This window comes from Oryctolagus cuniculus, chromosome 7, assembly GCF_964237555.1.
Source record: "Oryctolagus cuniculus chromosome 7, mOryCun1.1, whole genome shotgun sequence".
NCBI classification, from domain to species: domain Eukaryota; kingdom Metazoa; phylum Chordata; class Mammalia; order Lagomorpha; family Leporidae; genus Oryctolagus; species Oryctolagus cuniculus.
This window is the reverse complement of record NC_091438.1, coordinates 42,040,207-42,059,688: the sequence shown is the minus strand read 5'-3', so window position 1 is coordinate 42,059,688 and position 19,482 is coordinate 42,040,207. Positions and strand designations below refer to the sequence as shown.

Here is a 19,482-nt window from a genome sequence, read left to right as displayed (position 1 = left end):
GGGGCCCTCCTGCCAGAGACAACAGCGATGCACGCGAGGCCTCCTGGCTCTTTATTGGCACCTGAGGGGCAGCCGCCGTCCTCGGCTCAGTACCAGTAGACTTTCTTGTGTTTCCGGGTCTCCCGGATGCCCATGGCCTCCATCACTTCCTCCTCCAGCGTCTTCAAACGGGGCACATAGGTCCTTTCTAGAGCATCTTCCACCGACGTGTCTTTGGGGCCATCTGTGGAGTCCGAGGAAAGATGGGTGGGAGGCTCGCCAGCTTCTTCACACCCGACCCTCCCAGCACCCGCCTCCCCGGCCCTCGCCCAGCCTCACCAATCCATGTTTCAGGGACGATGCCATCGGCTCTGGGAAATTCAGGTTTGGGGATAATTCTCCCTGATCTTGTGGAGACTCGAACCCGCTCTCCTGCCTCAGTGAATCGCCACTCGATCTCAGTAGGTTTCCTGGTGGAAAGAGGTGAGCCTGGCCTGCAAGCCAGGCCTCCTGCCGCCCTCCAGCCCCGTGGAGCCAGGGGTTGGAAACATCACCACCTGGTGCTCTCCCCCTCCACTGGGGCTGCCTCAGAGTCATGTCCAGGAGACGGCCTCCCTCAGTCTCCAGAGCTCCCAAACCCCCCACTCCCTGTGGAGGAATGGCTGCTACAGACAGCGCCTTGGTGGACTCGGATGCTGACAAACCCTCAGACGAGAGCCCCCGTGTGCTTGCCTGTCCACGGGATCCACAAGTTTGACCTGGCGGTGGAGCAAGGGGGCTTCACTCGGGATCATGGTTCCCCGGAAATCCTTGGTCTTGCCAATGTAGCGGTAATGCTGTCCAAGAGAGGGCGAGCGTCAGCACGTGGCAGCTGTGAAGGGCCTGCCGCCGCCGCCGCCGCTCGGCATGTCCAGCCCCAGTTGGAAAGTAGATGGTTCAGTGGTCTCAGCCAGCCTCCCGCCACCTGGGTGGCTCCCAGTGGAGACGGCTTTCTGAGCATCCCCGTGCCCGCTCCTCACTTACTGTGTTCAGTCCCTCCAGGACCACCCAGTTTCGCTGCCGGATAACTTGAACCACTTTGCCCTGCTTCCCAGCATCCTTGCCTTCTAGGATCTCCACCTGTGGGAAGACGCGAGGCTCAGGGAGGAGATCTTTGCCCACGAGCCTCCCAGTCCTCCTGCCCCTTGCCTGAGGCGCTCACCGTGTCCCCACAGAACAGATGCCAGTCTTCATCGGAGATGGGCTCCACGGCCACTCGGCGCCTCCTGGTGCCTGGGGGGTTCTTCCTCTTGTCTGCCAGGGAGCCTGGGCGGCTCATCCCATAGCGGTAGTGGGGGGGCAGGCTGACCTTGGATGCCAAGGCCAGCAGGGCAGAGAGACGCATGGCTGGAGGCTGTGAGAAATCCCCACCAGTGGAAGGCTCCTCAGCTCGGGCGGATGGACAGCCACAGGGCCGACGTTCCTCAGGGCCTCATCTCACTGAATCCTCACAGGATGACACTTACTCCACCTCAGAGAGGAAGGGACAGGCTAGTACCTCACCACAAAGGGAGTCAGCGTCGGAACCTACACACAGCTGACCTCAAAGTTCTATTCATGAAGGCCAGGGGCCATGTTACCTGCCTCACCCTGAAGCCAGCACATCCCAGTAGTGCTTGGCACATAGTAGGTACTCAATAAAGTTAGGAAATGAAAGCATGAACAACAGGATTGGATAGGAGTAGGTGAGGGAACAAAAATACAGGCACAGGGTCAAAAGGCAGTCATAAGGCAAAACAAACCAACGGCAGTAGAGATAAAAACGGGTTAAAAATGTCCCTATCAGGGCCGGCATTATGGCTTAACAAGTAAAGCTGCCGCCTGCAGCACTGGCATCCCATTTCGAGTCCCAGCTGCTCCTCTTCTGATCCAGCTCTCTGCTATGGCCTGGGAAAGCAGTAGAAGATGGTCCAAGTCCTTGGGCCCCTGCACCCACGTGGGAGACCCAGAAGAAGCTCCTGACTCCTGGCTACAGATCAGCACAGTTCTGGCCGTTGTGGCCATCTGGGGAGTGAACCAGCGGATGGAAGACCTCTCTCACTTTCTCTCTCTGCCTCTGCATCTCTGTAATTCTGCCTTTCAAACAAATAATTTTTTTTTTTTAAAGTCCGTATCTCACTTCAACCCCTATCCTCAGGAAATAAGCACTCTTCCTGCAGATAGCTGTTCTAAAGGAACAAGACCCCAGGCTCAAGGATTACTGGGCCCTACAATTCCCAACTAATATGTGTTCTAAGCCTGCCAGTTTTAGGTGATAGACTAACCTCATTGGGCAGTGAGAGAAGGGAGAGCAAATTACAAAGTGCTTCTGTCGACTGAGCACTTGCTACATGCCGGGGGCCGGGCTAAGTGCCTTCCTGTATCATCTAACTTAGCCTGAAGATGAGCAAAGGTACCGTTGATCTCATCCTTCAGGCCAGAACGAACCCCAACTACAAAGTACAAATACAGTGCACCGTCACGGCATAAAGGGCCCCAGGCTGGGGTCAGCCCACCTGCCTCCCTGTTGGCCGCTGGGTTCTAATCCCTGCTCTGCTATTGTCCCGTGTGACCACAGCAACATCAGTATTCTCTTTTGGGTAAATTATATGTGTCTGTGTGTGTATTTGGCACAGGGATAAATATTTATGGGAAGGAAACAACAAACTAATGTACTTGTTCTCAGAAACTGTTAATTTCCATTTTTGTTCCTTTTCACAACGTCTGCATTTGTCTAACCACATGCATTAAAGAAAGTATCACCTGGCTGGCACTGTGGAACAAGCGGGTAAAGCCGCCGCCTGCAGTGCCGGCATCCCATATGGGTACCGGTTTGAGTCCAGCTGCTCCACTTCTGATCCAGCTCTCTGTTATGGCCAGGGAAAGCGGTGGAAGATGACCCAAGAACTTGGGTCTGCGTGGGAGACCCAGAGGAGGTTCCTGGCTCCTGATCAGTGCAGCTCCGGCTGTTGCGGCCAGTTGGGGAGTGAACCAGCAGATGGAAGACCTCTCTCTATGTAACTCTGACTTTCAAATAAATAAATAGGCCAGCACTGCGGCTCACTTGGCTAATCCTCCACCTGCGGCACCGGCATTCGGGGTTCTAGTCCTGGTTGGGGCGCCAGATTCTGTCCCGGTTGCTCCTCTTCTAGTCCAGCTCTCTGCTGTGGCCCAGGAAGGCAGTGGAGGATGGCCCAAGTGCTTGGGCCCTGTGCCCACATGGGAGCCCAGGAGAAGCACCTGGCTCCTGGCTTCAGATGGGTGTAGGGCAGCAGTCCTAGCAGCCATTTGGGGGGTGAACCAATGGAAAAGGAAGACCTTTCTCTCTGTCTCTCTCTCTCTCACTGTCTAACTCTGCCTGTCAAAAATAAAAATAAATAAATAAAATCTTAAATAAAAGTATCACCTGGTTTATTTAAATAGAGATAGGGGGTCACTTTTCTTCTTTTTATATCTCAGTATGAAAAAAGTTCTGATTCTATTATTAATTAGTGCTGGTTGAGGTAAGAGCGTAAGACAAGCAAGAAGAGAATGAAAAAACAAGGAACCGGTAAGTGCTACGGGGCCTGCTATGTGACAAACCTAGTGTTGGGGATTTCAGTATTCCTGGCTTTGGGCTTCACCTTGCTCAGGGAACGAAGGTGCTGGATACAAGCACGGTAAGGCCCGCTTTACAGACAAGGAACGCAACGCCTGGCAGCGGGAATGAGCAGCCCTAGCGGGGCCAGCCCCAAGGCTTCCAGCGCGGCTGCTGCGAGCAGTCCTTCCACCTCAGTCACTAGAGGTCCCAGGCTGCGGCAAGACCTCAGGAGCACGCCCCTAGATCTCCCCCAAATCGGAAGAGGCCGGAGCCCCGCCTTCCGCAGTGGGGCTTTCACTGCGTGTTCAGGAGGCGCCAGGCAAGGTAATGAGGTCGCACGTCTGCGCCCTCAGGTCACAGCTCCAAAGGCTTCCCGCCGCGAGCTTCACCCCGGGGCCATCTTCAGTACCCACCCACTCCAAGCTTCCAGCACAGAGAAACCCCGGGTAAACCACTAAGCCACAGCCAGGGAAAAGGCAGGCCCTTCCCGCACCCGCCTCCCGACGAACCCACGAGGTGCAACACCTCTGGGTATCGCAGCCCTCACCTCCGCTTCCCGCTGCACTTTGGCGCCTCCGCCCGTCACCTTGGCACATGGGTCCTCAGCCCCACCCACCTGACCCATTCGTTTTCTGGGAAATGTAGTCCAATTGCAGAACGGAAGTTCAACGAGTTTAGCCTCTCCGCATGCTGGGAGTTGTAGTCCGCCACTACGAGGTAAGCTGAAAACAGGAACTCTAACCCGAGTAGGAAATCCTGAGAGCACCGTGAAGCATGTCGGGAGTTGAAGGCAAATCAGGATAGGCCGAAGCGATCAGCACATTCCTGCGCATGTTCTACATGGGGGCCGTTGGGAATTGTAGTCTTTAGAGAGGATGGCTCCATTTTCTAGGTGCCTGTGGCTTCCTGCTCAAAGCTAAGGAAATTTCGCTGGAGACAAGACCACAGCCAATACTTTCCTCGCCTTTCTCTGCTAAAGGGCTGATTAAAAAAACTCCTCGACTTTCCAGAGGAAGGGATGAAACGTGGACTTTTCTGATGTTTGTTAAGATGATCCAGTCACAAAATGTCAGATCTGGAAGGAAACTCAGGGATGGGCTGGTGGAGTTGGTTCCATGTGACTGGGGAGTACTGTGAGGATTCCAGCCTAACCTTCTGCCTCCCACCCCCAATTAAGGTGGCAGACATTCCTAACATTAGCAAGCAGAAAGGGCTACAGCGGTATTCTCTCTCCATTCTTTGGTCTGCTCTGAGATCAGCCTGGTTTCTACAGCCACTGACCATGAACATAATGGGCTGTGGCCAACACTGGTATGTACCCTCATACACCCCACTTCCTGTGCAAACTTATTTTAAAGGCAGAGTGACAGGGAGAGCCAGGGATCTTCCATCTTTTGGCTCACTCCTCCAAATGCCTGCACCACCCGGGCAGAACGGGGAGCTGGTAACTCTATCCAGGTCTGCCCCATTGGTGGCAGGGACTCAAGTACTCCAGCCATTATCTGCTGCCTCCCAGACATGTCGGCAGGGAGCTGGATCAGAAGCGAAGTAGCCGGGACCTGAGTCAGGCATTTTAATATGGGGGCTGCAAGCGTCCCAAGCTGCAGTACTTACTTGGTGTGCTGCAAGGCCTGCCCCATGCTTACTTTATTTTAACCCTCCCTGGTGCTCATGGGGGAAACCCACACTGCAGAGTGGCCGGGCATGTGAGGTAAGAGTGGATGGCATGATGTATTCTGGGATTCCGGCCTCACATAGAACTTTGGATTTCCAACACCTGGGAATGGGGGAGGACACCCCTCCCTCAAATCCAAGATTGGCAGCCACTCGCATTCCCCTCGCCTGCTCCCCCACCTCCCTTCAGTTCATCGGTTCAGCCCCAAGGAAATCAGTCAGGATCCAATATAGTAATCAACGGGTTTTATTTTCCTAGAACTGAAATTGTCTACGGTTCTCAGAGCTAAACTTCCAAAGCTACAGTCAGCAATTTTTCATCAGAGCCCAAGGGGGAGGGGCAAGGGTGAAGAGACAGAAGGGAGGCATGGAGAGACCACTAGCAAGAGGCTGGGAGCAGGCACTCACTTCCCTGTCCTCTCAGTGGCTTACAGATCAGATCTGGTGACAACACCGAGGGAGACAAGTGGGGCATGTGGATGGGAAGTGACACCGGGACACCAGAGCCCGGCTACAGAAACAAAGTCTTCAAGCCCCGGAATACCAGGGGAGCCTCCCAGTGCACCTCAAAAATGGGAGCAACAGTGGAGAAGAAAGGAGAATGGAGAGCACACAAAGGGGTCCGGGGGGGGGGGTCTTTAAAATTTTTTTTTTGTAATTTTCTTTTATTAAAAACATTTCCTAAAAAATGTGTCTTTTCCTTTGTCTGGGTGATATATAATATGACTGTAGGCTGGCCTTGAGCACTGTGGGGGAGGGGAAAGGGCAGCCGGGGGTCTCCCCAGGGCATCCCATCTCTGGCCCCTGAGATCTAAAGGATGCTCAACATCCCACCCACATGGGTAAAGTCGACCACCCTTCAGATCTCAGATCCTTGGCCCAAATAACTTGGTAGCCCCCAAATCTTCTGATAAACTACAACTCCCAGAAGTCCCTGGGGTCAGCAAAAAGGAAGAATGGGTGTTGTCAATCATCAAGGATTTATGGAAGGGCCCCCCCTCCCCGCCACAAGCTGTCCTACTTTCCCTGAATCTAGGCAGCTGGTTAAAGGTGTGGGAGGATGGAACCTGCACTCAAACAATGGCCCCACCCCCATCCGAGGACTGCCTCTCCCAGGCCCCGGAAGCCCACCCTGTTATCTATGCTCTGTCCCTTCCACTCCTACCCTTGATCCCAACCCAGAGGTCCCAGAATGCCTGGGGGAGGGGAAGAGGGATGTCAGGAGGTGGAAACAGCTCTAAGCAGGATGGGACACATGGCCGCATTTCATCCTAGGGAGCTGAGGACATGGCCCTGCCTTGATCTCAGGGGTGGAAAGCCCTGGCAGTGAGAGCCAGGTGGCCTGCCCCATCCAGGTCCACCTCCAGGGGCTGGGCGTGGAGTGGGGGAAGTGAGCGGAAGGGAAGAGCAGGCTGGGGTGGGAAAGGGGCTCCCAGTTTGCAGCCCATGGCCAGTTTCCCCAGTAGCACCCAGACAGCAGCAGGAACAGGGGGCGGGGGCTCCTCTGGAAACACTGGTGGCTACAGGCTGTGGGGAGGTTGGAGGAGAGAAGGTTACTGGGGGGCCCGGACAGCCCAGCCCGCGTCCCCAGGGGCTCCCAGGCCAGGCCCTCCCAGCCCAGGGGCCCGCCGCTCACCTCTCGTGATCTCTGACGCCGGGGGCCTCAGCCTCCTCCTTGGCAGCCTCTTCCTCGTCTTCCTCCTCCTCCTGAGGCGGCTCCGAGGGGGTGCTGTTCTTCTCCACTTCCACGGGCAGGGGCCGCTCTGTCTCCAAGGTGGCTGCTGCCTTCTCCTCCCCTTCAGGGTCTTCTGCCTCCTTGGGACGTTTAGGGGAGTCCTAGACAGGATTGGCAGAGACAAGGCGGGGCTGAGGCTGGGGGGAGGCCCCGAGCCGCCTCCACAAGGTCCTGCCCCGGCCTGGCCTCTCCAGCGCCAGTGCTGGCCCCTGCGCCCCTGCCCGGCTGGGGACGCCCGCAGGAGGCGGATGCGGCGGTGGGGCCGTTACCTCCAGCAGGTCGCCCGCTCTCCTCTTCAGCGCCCCCTTCTCGTTCTTCTCCTTGGCTGGCTCGTCGATGACCAGCTTGCCCTCCTCATCGCTGCTGCCCTCCGCGCTGCCCTTCTTGTCCCCGTCGCCCTCCACGGCCTCGGGGTCCGGCTCCGGCTCTTCCACGCAGCTCTTTTTCTGGGAGGACTGCGGCGGGAGACAGCAGGGCCTGAGTGGCACCAGCGGCTCTCAGGCCGGGCCCCCTCCCCGGACCCCGCCCTCGGCCACTCACTCCTTCCTTTCCCCACCTCGCCCCCGCCCCCACCCAGGTGCCCAGTCTCACAAGTGATTTGAGACCCACCTCTGGCAGATTAGCCCCGGGATAAACCCACTGGCCGGGCAGGCAGGGCTCTGTGCAGGAGGGGGGAGGGCTGGAGCAGGAGGCAAAACCTCGGGTCAACTTCTCCCAAAGGGAGCTGGGACCCTTTCCCCGCCAACCCCCGCCCCCCACCCTCCCGCCTCATCCTGCCCGGCTCACGAGCACCTCCTCCTGGAAGCCTTCGTGGAAAGAGTCAAGGCCATGTCCTATACTCCCACTGGGCCCAACAGAGGCCTGGCCCCACTTACCGCCTCCATGCTGTGTGCTTGCCCCCAAACACAACTACACGGCATACCCACACCCCCATGTCTCTTGTAGGACGCCCCGGCCCCCCAGCCCCATCTGCTCCTACCCTGAATGCCCTGGTGTCTCTGAACGCTCAGCGTCGCCCGCGGACCTGGGGCTCCGGGAGCCCACGGCCAGCACACCCGCTTTCCAGGGGGTCTCTGGGCGGACGGCAGCTTACCTGGTAGCCAGAAGCCTTGACAGTAGGGTTGTTCTCGATCTCCCACAGCCCCTCGCTGAACCCTTTCCTCTTGTTGGGCTTGCCAAACTTCTCCTTGGACTCCTCGTAAGGGAAGAGGTCTTTGGGGCCCAGGAATGCCCTGGTGAGAGATGGGAGACTGTGCTCTCGGGCCCCTCGCCGAGCTGCACAGCCCCGCCCCGAGGGGGGGAGGGGGGGCACCATCACCACCTCCTTTCCCAAAGCCGTCCTCCCAGGGCCCTCCCTACGGGAGCCCACGGGGCCCCTCACTCACGTCTCGTGGGTCCCGAAAAAAAAGACTTGGTATTTGTTGGCTGTTGACTTCACGGTGGCCTCAGGCATTTCGTCGATCTGGGGAGGGCAAGGGAGAAAGAAGTGAGCCCAGGGCCGGCATCCTCTGGTACACACCGGTAGCCAAGCAAGCCAGACACAGGGACCCAGCCCACCAACGTGGTCCCGGAGCCACTGTCAGCGGAACTTTGCTAAGTGAAGTTAGACACAAAGGCCTATCAGAAACCCAGGAGCTCTCACTGCTCCTTCACAAACCAGCCTCCCGACATGTCGTGGTCCCGGCCACACCACCGTCATCTCTTGCTCTGTCCAAAACCATAGCTTTGGACTCTGTTCCTGCCCCCACGATAACCTGTCCCCCAGTGTGGCCACGGTGGGCTTCTTGGAGCTGCTCCAAGCTGTTCAGACAGCAATGGTCTGAATCCCAACCGTCACCATGTGTGCGAGCATGGGCTGCTTCGGGAAGCTCTCTGGGCCCCCGTCTCCTCATCTGTAAGTGGAGCTAGCCACCGTACTTGAGTCACAGGGTTGGAAGGCTTGAATGGCTGTGAGCCGGCCTGCGGTGCGTCCTGTGCGCACCTGCTGTCACCAGCCTTCCCACCTCAGCTCCCGGGAGACCTCTCCTGACACCTCTCCTTGCAGCGCTCTGGGTTCTGGTTTTACTTATCACCCGATGAGTGCCTGTGCACACTCTTGCTTTTATCCTCCACACCGCGCCCAGCACGTAGTGGGTGCACAACACACTTGCTGAATGCCTCCATGAACCAAAGAAGAGCAGACTGCTCTGGCTGAAGTGGAGGAGAGAGGCCGGAGGGCTGCCTGTTCAACACCCCGCTCCAACAGCAGTCCCCAGAGGCTTCTGGGGAGCACTTTTCAAAGCCACTGAAATAGTCAAACTCATTTTACAGATGAGGAAACTTGAGTCCAGAGATCCCTCCAAAACCACGGGGCAAGCTAGGGAAGATCACATCTCCCGCCTTCACCCCCTGCCCACCATGTCTTGGAGGTGGGGACCCCTGAGGGACAGAGGTCCGTGGGGAAATTGGCCCAGCCAGCCTCTCCAAATGAGGCCCTGGAAGTCGGGGCCAAGCTGAGCTGGGGGTGGGGTGGGGTGAGTGGGGACTACAACTCCCAGCAACACTTGCAGCAGCCCCAGCAGCCCGGCTTCCCGCCGGACAGAGGCCAGGTGGCCATGTTGACTGGGGCCCCATGCGCAGACAGGAGACAGTCAGGCCAAGGCAGTGATTAACACAGAGAGGGACGGGGGACAGAGGGCTCGACTGGAGCCTGAGGAGACAGGCAGGCCGGGTGGATAGGAATGAGTGGAGCTACACCCAGGAGGCCGGGCGGGGCCCTGGGCAAGAATCTGAGGGGCATCTTGCCCTAGTCTTTGCGTCTTCAGCAGTGTGGGCACCTCCCCCCTTGCCCTGTGGCCTCTGGGGACAGAGGTCCAGCCCCTCCCCCCAGGAAGGCCCAGCACAAACTGGGCCCTCCCCACAGCCAGAAGACGCTGGGGTGTGAAAGCAGGGGGTGGAAAGGCACGCAGTTCCCCCCACAAACAGGATCCCTATCACCATGACAACCCAACCCCGCCCCCAGGGCCACTCAGCAACCAGGAATGTGACCTCCCCTCCCCCCGCCAGGTCCTCTCTCCGGATTGGGGAGGAGGGGACACTCACACCCCACCCCCAGGCCTAGAGTCTGGCACCTGGGTCCCAGGCTGCGCCTGAAACCACAGCTAGGGCAGGAGGACCTCGCTGCGGGTGGGGGGATGGTTTCTCAGAAGCCAGACCTGGTAGGGGCAGTGGGGGCGGAGCCGGCCCAGGGCAGGACACCTGGGTCCTGTTACCAGCTAGCTCCCCACCCTCCTCTGGTGGGGGGAGCAAGAAACAAAATGAGGGCCTCCAGGGCTTAGCGATCCCAGGAGACGGGCCCAGGACAATAACAGCAAAGGCCCTTCCCCAGGCCTCTCGGTGATCCGTGCGCACCCGGAAGGAGCCGGGTGGGGGCGGGGATACGGCTCGGAGGGCGGCAGGGAACTCAGGTCCCCGCGGCCTCGGCGCCCACACCTGAGCCAAGGCATAACACGCTGGCAGTCGGTGTGGGGCCAGAGTCGAAACTGAGGCTCAAGGAGAGGGCGTGGAGGGCGGGGAGCGAAGGGTCAGAAATGAGCGGCCATGAGCTCTGGGAGCCCAGACCGCAAAGCAGCTACCCGACCAGCCAGCTCTTGCCAGCCCGGGTCTGCATGGAAAGCAAACTCAGCCACAGAGAGCTGAAAGGTGTGGCAGGGGACCCAGAAGGCCACCAGCTGCCCAGCCCCAGGGGCGGGGGAGAAAAAAGGACGGATGGAAGTAAAAATAGCATGAGACATACCAGATATACCCGCCCTGCTGACTTCTGGCTTCGTAAAGGATGGGTCTGGGAGGGGAGGGCCCGCAGGGCCTGAGCACATGGGCCCCTTTCCCCAGAGGATGCCTCTACCCCCTGCCTCCACCTCAGGGAAGAGGCCTGGGGGGCCCCTAACCCCTTACCCCAAAGGGGGAGAAATCCCTTCAGGGGTGGAAGCTCCATCCCTCAAGCTACAAAGGAAACATTTTTTTTTCTTGCATTTCGAAGTGCAAGGTAGGTCTGGCTCCTCCTAGACGCAGAGGATATAAGGGGTCTCAAGGGAGCCCTGTACCCCAATACACTCATCTCCCAGGCGGTGTCTTTATAGCCAGGCTGTGACTCAGAACCAGTGAGTCAGGGCTAAGTGGGGTGGGGCGGGGCCAGACAGTGCTGGGGAGCCCACTGTACCCCCTCTACCAGGGCTGTGCCACCTCGCAGCCATTGCAGGGATGCCCCGCAGGCCCCAGCCCACACGCCCCTACTCTTCCAAGTTTGCCTGACTCCTGCAGAAAGTCGCCTCCTCCAGAGCCCACTGACCCCTCCCCAGGTCTGAGAAGGAACCAGATGTTTCCAGGTGAGGGGTGAGGGCAGAGGAGTCAACAGCGTCCAGGATCACCTCTTGGGAAGGCCCCAGGAAGGGCTGAGCACACGCTGGTTGCCAGCCAGAGTTCTGACCACCACACCCAGGGCCCGAGCCTAACCTGACCCAGGACCGGAAAATCTGGGGCAGAAGACAAGAAAGTGTGGCAAGGGGGGGGGCAGAGGGAGGAAAGCTGGGGTGTCCCTGGCCTGCTCAGGTTTTCTGGGATTGTGAAACAGGAAGCAGGGTGAGGAGGAAGGAACCTGAGGGGGAAATCCCTGAGTTTGGAGGCTAATGAAGTGCTTGGAGATCCCCTGGGAAGTTGGGCAGGAGGCAGAGGGGAAGGGGAAGGTTAAGATGGAGTCACACCATCCCTCCAGGCGGGCCCTGCCTACCACGTGGCCCGCGCGGTGTGCTCTAATCACCCCTCCCCGAATCACCCCCCGCTGTGGCTGAAGACTGGAGGGGGCAGTCAGTGAGACTCCGGCCCCTCAGCCCTCTCAGGAGAGGGAGGGGATGTACCCCTCATGCTCTGCCACTCTAGGGACTAAGACGGTCTGGGGTTAAGGGGACTTAAGTGTACCCCTTCCCCCTGGCTGTCACACCCCAGAGCCAGGGCACATGGTCTCTTTGAGATCCAGCCTGGTCTTCCTACCCCCACTCTAACTTTATCTAAAAGGTCCAGGCCTCAACAGAGGAAGAACCGCTGCCTTGGGCATCCCACCCTTCTGTCTGGAAGCCCGAGGTGTGGAGAGCAACTAGATACTGCTGTCTATCCTGAGCGCTGCTGGGGGGGGGGGGGGGGGGGCGCCAGAGCCCTCCACCGGGGCCAACGTGGGTCCTGTGTGCCCCTGCCCCTTTTCTCTTTTACCGGATCCAGAAAGGGCTCCTCCCAGGCCTTAGCCCAGCCTCTGGACTTTGTCCCACCCCCCAGGAGGTAGCAGCAGCAGCAGGGATCTGGGTTCAGTTCTTGCCCTGCCCACCTGGGCCTTGGCATCTGGACCAAGAAGCCAGTTGGATCAAAGGGTGCAGGGTAAAGTACATGAGTGTTCCCACACATATGTGCAAATGCACGCACGTGTCCCTGCCCCAGCCCCTTAGGGAGGCTGTGGAGGTGGGAAGAGCCCTGCTCGGCTCTGTACTTGGTTTCCTACACCACAGGCCGAGGCCTCGTGAGCCATCTAAGTTTCAGGGAACAAGGACCCCAGGCACACTCCTCAGAAGAGGGTTACAGAGTGGGGAGGGGTTTCCTGGGCTTCCAGAGACTGGCCCCAAAGTTGCCCTGGCACGCTGAGTAAGACCCAGGCAAGCCTGGGGCAATTTCCGAAGCTCAGAGCAGGGTCTGGGCCAGATGCCTGATTAGAGCAACCCAAAGCCATAAGGCCGTCCTCCAGCACCTGGTCCCCTCCCGCCACCCCTTTCTGCCCTTGGATTTCACTCTGCGGGAGTCCTACACGGTAGAGACTGAGTCATGCCCTTAACCCAATACCAAAGGCCCTTCCACACACCAACTTTGAAATAAGTTGCCAAAGGCACGGCATCCCTTCCCCCACCCCCCACCGCCGGCCACCTCTCCCGCCTCCTGACTTATCAGTCTCAATCCTTAGGGAAAACAGGCAACCGCCACAAGATCGGCTTTGGGGCCCCACCCTCCCACCTGGCCAGGTGCTGGGAGAGAGGAAAAGCCCTCACGTTGGCGGGCTGAGTCGACCACATGGCCGTCTGGGCTGGTGTGGCGGGAGACGGCTCACATTTAGGGGAGGCCCCCCCCACCCCCACTAAGAGAAGTCGGCGCTGGACCTTCCAATCCCACTAGAGGCCGGAGCACCCGAGGTCTCCAACTTGACCTGGCAGCATATGGGGGAATATTCTCGTGGAGCTTAAGGCTGATGGGCTCAGGCGGGTGACTTCTAAGCCAGGCAGATCCTCTCTTACGCTGCCCCCCAACCATTCTTCGACCCTCCAACTTCAGAACTCTCTCGGATGCCCCAAAGCAAAGTTTCCCAGGAGCGCACTCCGCCTGCATCTATCCCCTTCTGGCCCGGGACCCTTCCTAACCGTTTATACGGAAGGAGTCTGAAGTTGGCGGGGGGTGGCGGGGCAGCGACAACCACAGGCGGCACTGGGGGTCTCTGAGGGGTCCCCAGAGGGGTGGCGGCGGCGGCGCCTGTGGGTGGGGCGGAGGAGTTACACGACTGGCCCAGACCCAAACTGCGCGTCCGAAAGCTCCGGAGTGCTGGGGCTGGGGGCGGACCCGAGCACGAGGAGCGGAGACCCGGGCAGTGACCGGCGCCCGGAGCCCACACGCCGCGCACACGCCTCTGCGCGCCGACGCCGCAGCCGCCAGGTGTCTGCCCCCTCCCCCGCCTCCACCATTATATAACCGGCGGGTGGGCTTGAAGGCGACAGGGACAGGGCCGGGGACCCGAATGCCCCCCCCGTTCTCCCCCCACCTTCACCGGCTCCGCGCGGAACCCTTGTGCCCTCACGGGTGTTATGCAACCCAAGTCCGCAGGGGAATAGGGGGGCGGCGGGCCGCACTGCTCACCCGGGCCGGCCAGTGTGGGTAGCCCTTCATCTTGGCGAACACCAGGTCCCCGCACTTGTACTCCTTCTGCCGGTTGGATCGCGACATGGCGGGGCTCCGGGCGCCCCGAGCTCCGCGCCGGGCCGGGAAGCGCGAGCCCAAGTTTGCGCGTGCGGCGGTGGCGGCGCCGCTCCGCTCCGGCCCTCGCGCGGCCCCCGCCTCGATGGTGGCCCCCGGCCCAAGCTCCGGCGCAGCCACGGCGTCTCCGCCCGCGCGCCGCACAGACGGGGCGGGCGCGGATCGCGGGCAACGCTCCGGCGCGGTGGGTGCGCGCTCGTGCAGTTGTTTGTGTTTGAAATTCAATTGCTCCCTCCTCTGCGCGAGGCCTCTTCCTCCACCCCCCGCCCGCTCCCCACTCCTCCTCCTCCTCCCTCCTCTCCGGCCCACTCCTCCTCCGCCTCCCCCCTCCGCGCGCTCCCTCCCGCGGCGGTTTGATGCGTGCGGCTTCTTGACGTCCCTTGCCTGCCGCTGCCCGATGCCCAATCCGGAGCCGCCTGGCGGCGCGCGGCGACACAGGCGGGAGGAGCCGATCGCCGAGCTCGCCGAGCAGGCTTTGTGTGCCCGCTGTCGGTGGGTGCCCGCCCGCCCGCCCGGGAGGAGCTGGCGCGCGGCTGGACTGAGCGGTCCCGGCCCCTCCCCCGGCTCCGGGGCAGTCAAGTGTGGCTGTCTACGCGCAGCGTCTCGGTGCCCTCTGCGCCATCCCAATCCACGAATATTTTTGCTCGGCACCCACGGTTCTTGGCAGCGTGCTGGGTTTCCGGGGCGAGAAGCGTGGGTACCGCGCGGCTGTGCCCACAAGGGGTCCGCCCCGGACCTCAGCCTGCTTTTCAGACTGTGGCGTGGCCCGGGACACGTCGGGGATTGGAGCCCTGCGTCGGCCTTTGCCGTGAAGGAAAGGCTGGAGTTCAGTGGGCAGGAGAGGCGTCCGTGGGGGTTGTGGCACCAAGTGGCCACCTTCCGGATGCATTAGTTCTCGGTTCCAGCCAAAGGGCCGGGCTCTGTGCCTAGCCTGCCTCGCTAGCTCCGTTATAGTAGGAAAAGGCAGTAGAATGCCTATAAACCCAACACTTGCAGCAGATCTTGAGTACCGAGGAGCCACGTGCTACCCTGCGAGTAGGGGGCGGGTTGGAGGTGGGGCAGAGTCCTGGAAGGTTCCACCGAGGTGGTGACTTTGAGCTGAGCCTTAAAGAGTAAGATTTTTGCCAAAATCCGAGACTACATTTTGGCCTAGGTTATAAGCTAAGAAAACGGTAGCGCTAACACTTGAACTGAGGTCTCTTCCCATAAAGCCAAATAAAATTTACTGTAATTACATCTTTGATTTGCAGTCATTCTATTTCTAATTCCAGACACCTATGGTCTCTGAGAAACGAGGCATTTGGATTTTTTTATTTTAAGATTTATTTATGTGAAAAGGGGGGGGGGGCGCTGTGGTGCAGCTGGTTAATGCCCTGGCACGGAGCACCGGCATCCCATATGGGATGCCAGTCTAGTCTCAGCTGCTCCTCTTCCAATTCAGCTCTCTGCTGTGACCTGGGAAAGCAGTAGAAGATGGCCCCCCAAGTCCCTGGGCCTCTGCACCCACGTGGGAGACCTGGAAGAAGCTCCTGGCTTCAGATCGGCCCAGCTCTGGCACTTGTGGCCAGTTTTATAGCCTTCCTGTGCGCATTAGCAGGGAGCTGGATTGGAAGTGGAGCTGTGGGGAATCTGAACCAGCACCCGTATAGGATGCCTGCATCAGGCTGTGGCTTCACCCACACAAGGACCAGATCCCAGATCCTACGTTGTAGCATATCCAGATCCTTAAGATTCTGTAACAAAATATGCAGATTTTGTAACAAAATATGCTGCTAGATTTGCATAGGAAAAATACGCATGTTTTCCTTTTCACAAGGTTGCTGATCCTGTCTCCAAGCATATGCAAAGTCTCCCTGCAAGGACTGCAGGATGTAGCCAAAAGGCTGCAGGTCCACATCCTCGTCCACATCCCCGGGAGAGTCTGATGGCTCCCTGAACCCTGAAGCTCTGCTCCCTCCCCGTAAGGTGGGATAACAAGCCTGCACTGCCAACCTGGGGGACCTGCAGAGGCCGAGTATCCTCAGCAGAGGCCGGCCTCACCGTTGGCTGTCCTAACATCCGTGGTCATGCATTTCACAAGTCTTGCTTTTCTAACAGTGTGGGCTCTTAGGGTAGTTCCCCCTTGCTGTAGGAGTCCCTCTGGCCCTGTCCACAGGCGTGCAGGGCCCTGGGCACCGTGGGGCATTGGGCAAGGTCCTCTTGCAATAAAAGAGCCATAGAGGCCGCTGGGTCACAGACTTGTCCATTTGTTTCTATAGCAAATCCCAACTTGTTGCAACAGAGCAGCTAGATTCCAGCTGGTGTTGACAGATGCATTCCAGTTTGAAAGGCAGTCAGTGCAGGAGTCCAGGCTGTCGGGCTGATCCTTTTCTTTGTGCTTATTGTTGTTGGAGAGGATCTTGTCACAAGTTCTTGAAGCAGTTTGTTTTTAAGACTTATTTTATTTGAAAGGCAGAGTTAGAGAGAGACAGAGATAGTGCATCCCCTGGCTCACTCCCCAAATGACCGAAACAGTTGGAGACTGGGCCAGGCCAAAGCCAGAAGCCAGGAGCTTCTTCCAGGTCTCCCATGTGGTAGCAGGGGCCCCAAGCACTTGGTCCATCTTCTGATGCTTTTCCCAGGCCATTAGCAGGGAACTGGATTGGAAATGGAGCAGCCGGGACTCGAACCAGCACCCAGATGGGATGCTAGCCTCACAGGCAGTGGCTTAAAACTGTTGTACCACAACACTGGCCCCTTGAAGGTGTGTCAAGAGTAAGTTCAGTGTCACAACAGGTTTCCTTAAGTGTCCTGGTCAGTATTACACATATGCACAGTGCCAGTGCACTATTTGCAATTTAGCTAAATGTACTTTTCCGCTTTGTTGGCAAAGGCAGGAGACTTCAAAATTCTTGCCGTAACAAATCTCTTGGGCCTCCCATTCAAATGTCTACCACACAGATGCTGGTTGCTGTAATACAACCAGGGTTCCTTCTGTTGCAATAATCACTCAGGCCTTGGTTGCGGTTTAATATCCAAGTTCTCTTTACATCATCAGCCACCTCACAGCTGCCTCTTCTAGCCAAGCCAGGAGCTACAGAGGGTCAGTTACAAGGCAGGCAGGCGCAAGCCTGCTTCCCCTGGGATTCCAGTCTCAGTGTTTGCAGCCTTTAATGTGCAAACAAATCACCTGGAAAGCTTCTGTCAAAAGAAGACTCTAATTTCGTAGGTTGGGGGGTGCTTCTTTCTTTTTTTTAATGTGTGTTTTTTTTTAAAGGTTTATTTATTTATTTGAAAGAGAATTACACAGAGGAGAGACAGGGAGAGAGAGATCTTCCATCAGCTGGTTTACTCCTAAGGACTGGACCAGGCTGAAGCCAGGAGCTTCTTCTGGGTCTCTCACAATGGGTGCAGGGGCCCAAGGACTTGGGCCATCTTCCGCTGCTTTCCCAGGCGCATTAGGAGGGAGCTGGATCAGAAGTAGAGCAGCCGGGACAGGAACCGGCACCCATGTGGGATGCCAGGGTTGCAGGCAGCGGTTTTACCTGCTATGCCACAATGTGGGGCTGGGGCGGGCGTGTGCATTTCTAACAAGCTCCAAGATGTTGCTGCGGCTTAGAGCCACAATGTGAAGAGCAAGGGCTTGAAACAACACAGGCACAAGCCTCCAGCCCACCTGCACAGCTGGAAGCAGTTCACAAATGTTGCAGTCAAGTGTTTTCCGGGATGCTGGTGCAAGATTCTACATTTGGGAAGGGAAGGAGGTCAGGGCAGAAGCTGGGGCACTTGGGGTGAGCTCTGGAGGAGCCAGGGTAGAAAGGCACGGGATGGTGAACTTAGCTCTGTGCCTGTCAGGATAGAGGAGTTGATAGCAGCACAATGGATGCAAGTTAGAGCAGCGGAGGCAACTGGTTTTGCTTGTCAGGGGACTTGGGTTTGAGTCCTGTTGGCTACTTAATGGCTTTAGAGCTTTGAGCGCATGATGTAACTGGAGTTTCCCAACATAATTTTCTTCCACTGTAAAAATGAGACCACGGGGGGGGGGGGGGTTGCTATGGTGCAGCAGGTTAACGCCCTGGCCTGAAGTGCCAGTATCCCATATGGGCGCTGGTTCTAGTCCCAGCTGCTCTACTTCCTATCCAGCTCTCTGCTATGGCCTGGGAAAGCAGTAGAAGATGGCCCAAGTCCTTGGGCCCCTGCACCGGCGTGGGAGACCTGGAAGAAGCTCCTGACTCCTGGCTTCGATGGGTGCAGCTCTGGCCCTTGTGGCCTTTTGGGGAGTGAACCAGCAGATGGAAGACCTCTCTCTCTCTCTCTGCTTCTCCTCTCTCTGTGTAACTTTTTCAAATAAATACATAAATAAATATTTTTTTTAAATGAGACCAGCAAAGCTCACCTGCTTGGTAGATTCAAAGGAAATGCTGCCCCCCCCCCTTTTTAAGGTTTATTATTTATTTGAAAGGCAGAGGTACAGAGAGAGGGTGAGACAGAGAGGGAGAAAGAGAGAGAGAGAGAGAGAGAGAGAGAGAGAGAGAGAGAGAGATCTTCCATCTGCTAGTTCACTTCCAGAATGGCCACCTTCCATTGCTTTTCCCAGGCATGTTAGCAGGGAACTGGAAGGGAAGTGGAGCAGCTAGGACACAAACAGGTGCCCATATGGGATGCCAGAGTTGCAGGTGGTAGCTTAACCTGCTACGTACAACACCAGCCTTTAACTTCCAAGACAGTCAGGGCTCTGGCCCTCAACACCAGGTAACCAACTCATATCACAGCTTCTTTTTTTTTTTTTTTTTTTTTTTTTTTTTTTTTGACAGGCAGAGTGGACAGTGAGAGAGAGAGACAGAGAGAAAGGTCTTCCTTTGCCATTGGTTCACCCTCCAATGGCCGCCGCGGCCGGCGCGCTGCGGCCGGTGCACCACGCTGATCCGATGGCAGGAGCCAGGAGCCAGGTGCTTTTCCTGGTCTCCCATGGGGTGCAGGGCCCAAGCACCTGGGCCATCCTCCACTGCACTCCCTGGCCACAGCAGAGGGCTGGCCTGGAACAGGGGCAACCGGGACAGAATCCGGCGCCCCGACCGGGACTAGAACCCGGTGTGCCGGCGCTGCTAGGCGGAGGATTAGCCTAGTGAGCCGCGGCGCCGGCCTCATATCACAGCTTCTTGGCTCCAGTTACAACAGAGGAGCAGAGGATGGATAGTTGTATTATCTTTTATTATTATTATTATTATTTGAAAGGCCAAGTTGGGGATGGAGAGAGGAAAGAGAGGAAGAGGGAATCTTCATCAACTGGTTCACTCCACAAATTCCTGCGAGAATAGAGCTAGGCCGGGCCTGGAACTCCATCAGTATCTCCCACGTGGGTAGCAGGGAACCAAGCACTTGGACCATTGTCTGCTGCCTTCCCAGCCACACGAGAGGGAGTTGGAGCAGAGTGGAGCCAGGGCTCGAGCTGTGCCTGGAACGCAGGTGCTCAGAGGAGATC

The 19,482-nt window shown here is 57.9% G+C and overlaps 2 protein-coding genes across 4 annotated transcripts; both read right to left on the bottom strand.

Moving 5' to 3' along the window:
- Window positions 1-28: 28 nt before the first annotated feature.
- On the bottom strand, window positions 29-4,351 carry MRPL24 (mitochondrial ribosomal protein L24). Of its 2 annotated transcripts, none has more exons than XM_002715365.5 (6): window positions 4,125-4,351; window positions 1,181-1,372; window positions 1,003-1,098; window positions 712-815; window positions 319-449; window positions 29-223 (listed from the first exon to the last, which is right to left on the bottom strand). In XM_002715365.5, exons 1-6 carry the CDS (start codon window positions 4,200-4,202, stop codon window positions 87-89), a joined length of 738 nt encoding a protein of 245 aa, XP_002715411.3. In that variant the 5' UTR covers window positions 4,203-4,351; the 3' UTR covers window positions 29-86. The 2 variants fall into 2 exon arrangements, with proteins under 2 accessions (XP_002715411.3, XP_008262518.2); XM_008264296.4 differs by having other exon boundaries at window positions 1,181-1,489; window positions 4,125-4,344.
- A 1,131-nt stretch (window positions 4,352-5,482) lies between these two features.
- On the bottom strand, window positions 5,483-14,315 carry HDGF (heparin binding growth factor). Of its 2 annotated transcripts, none has more exons than XM_017345787.3 (6): window positions 13,905-14,315; window positions 8,372-8,448; window positions 8,080-8,218; window positions 7,256-7,441; window positions 6,888-7,087; window positions 5,483-6,778 (listed from the first exon to the last, which is right to left on the bottom strand). In XM_017345787.3, the coding sequence occupies exons 1-6, from the start codon at window positions 13,989-13,991 to the stop codon at window positions 6,772-6,774; spliced, it is 696 nt and encodes a 231-aa protein (XP_017201276.2). In that variant the 5' UTR covers window positions 13,992-14,315; the 3' UTR covers window positions 5,483-6,771. The 2 variants fall into 2 exon arrangements, with proteins under 2 accessions (XP_017201276.2, XP_017201275.2); XM_017345786.3 differs by lacking the exon at window positions 13,905-14,315 and adding an exon at window positions 10,762-10,916.
- Window positions 14,316-19,482: the final 5,167 nt, after the last annotated feature.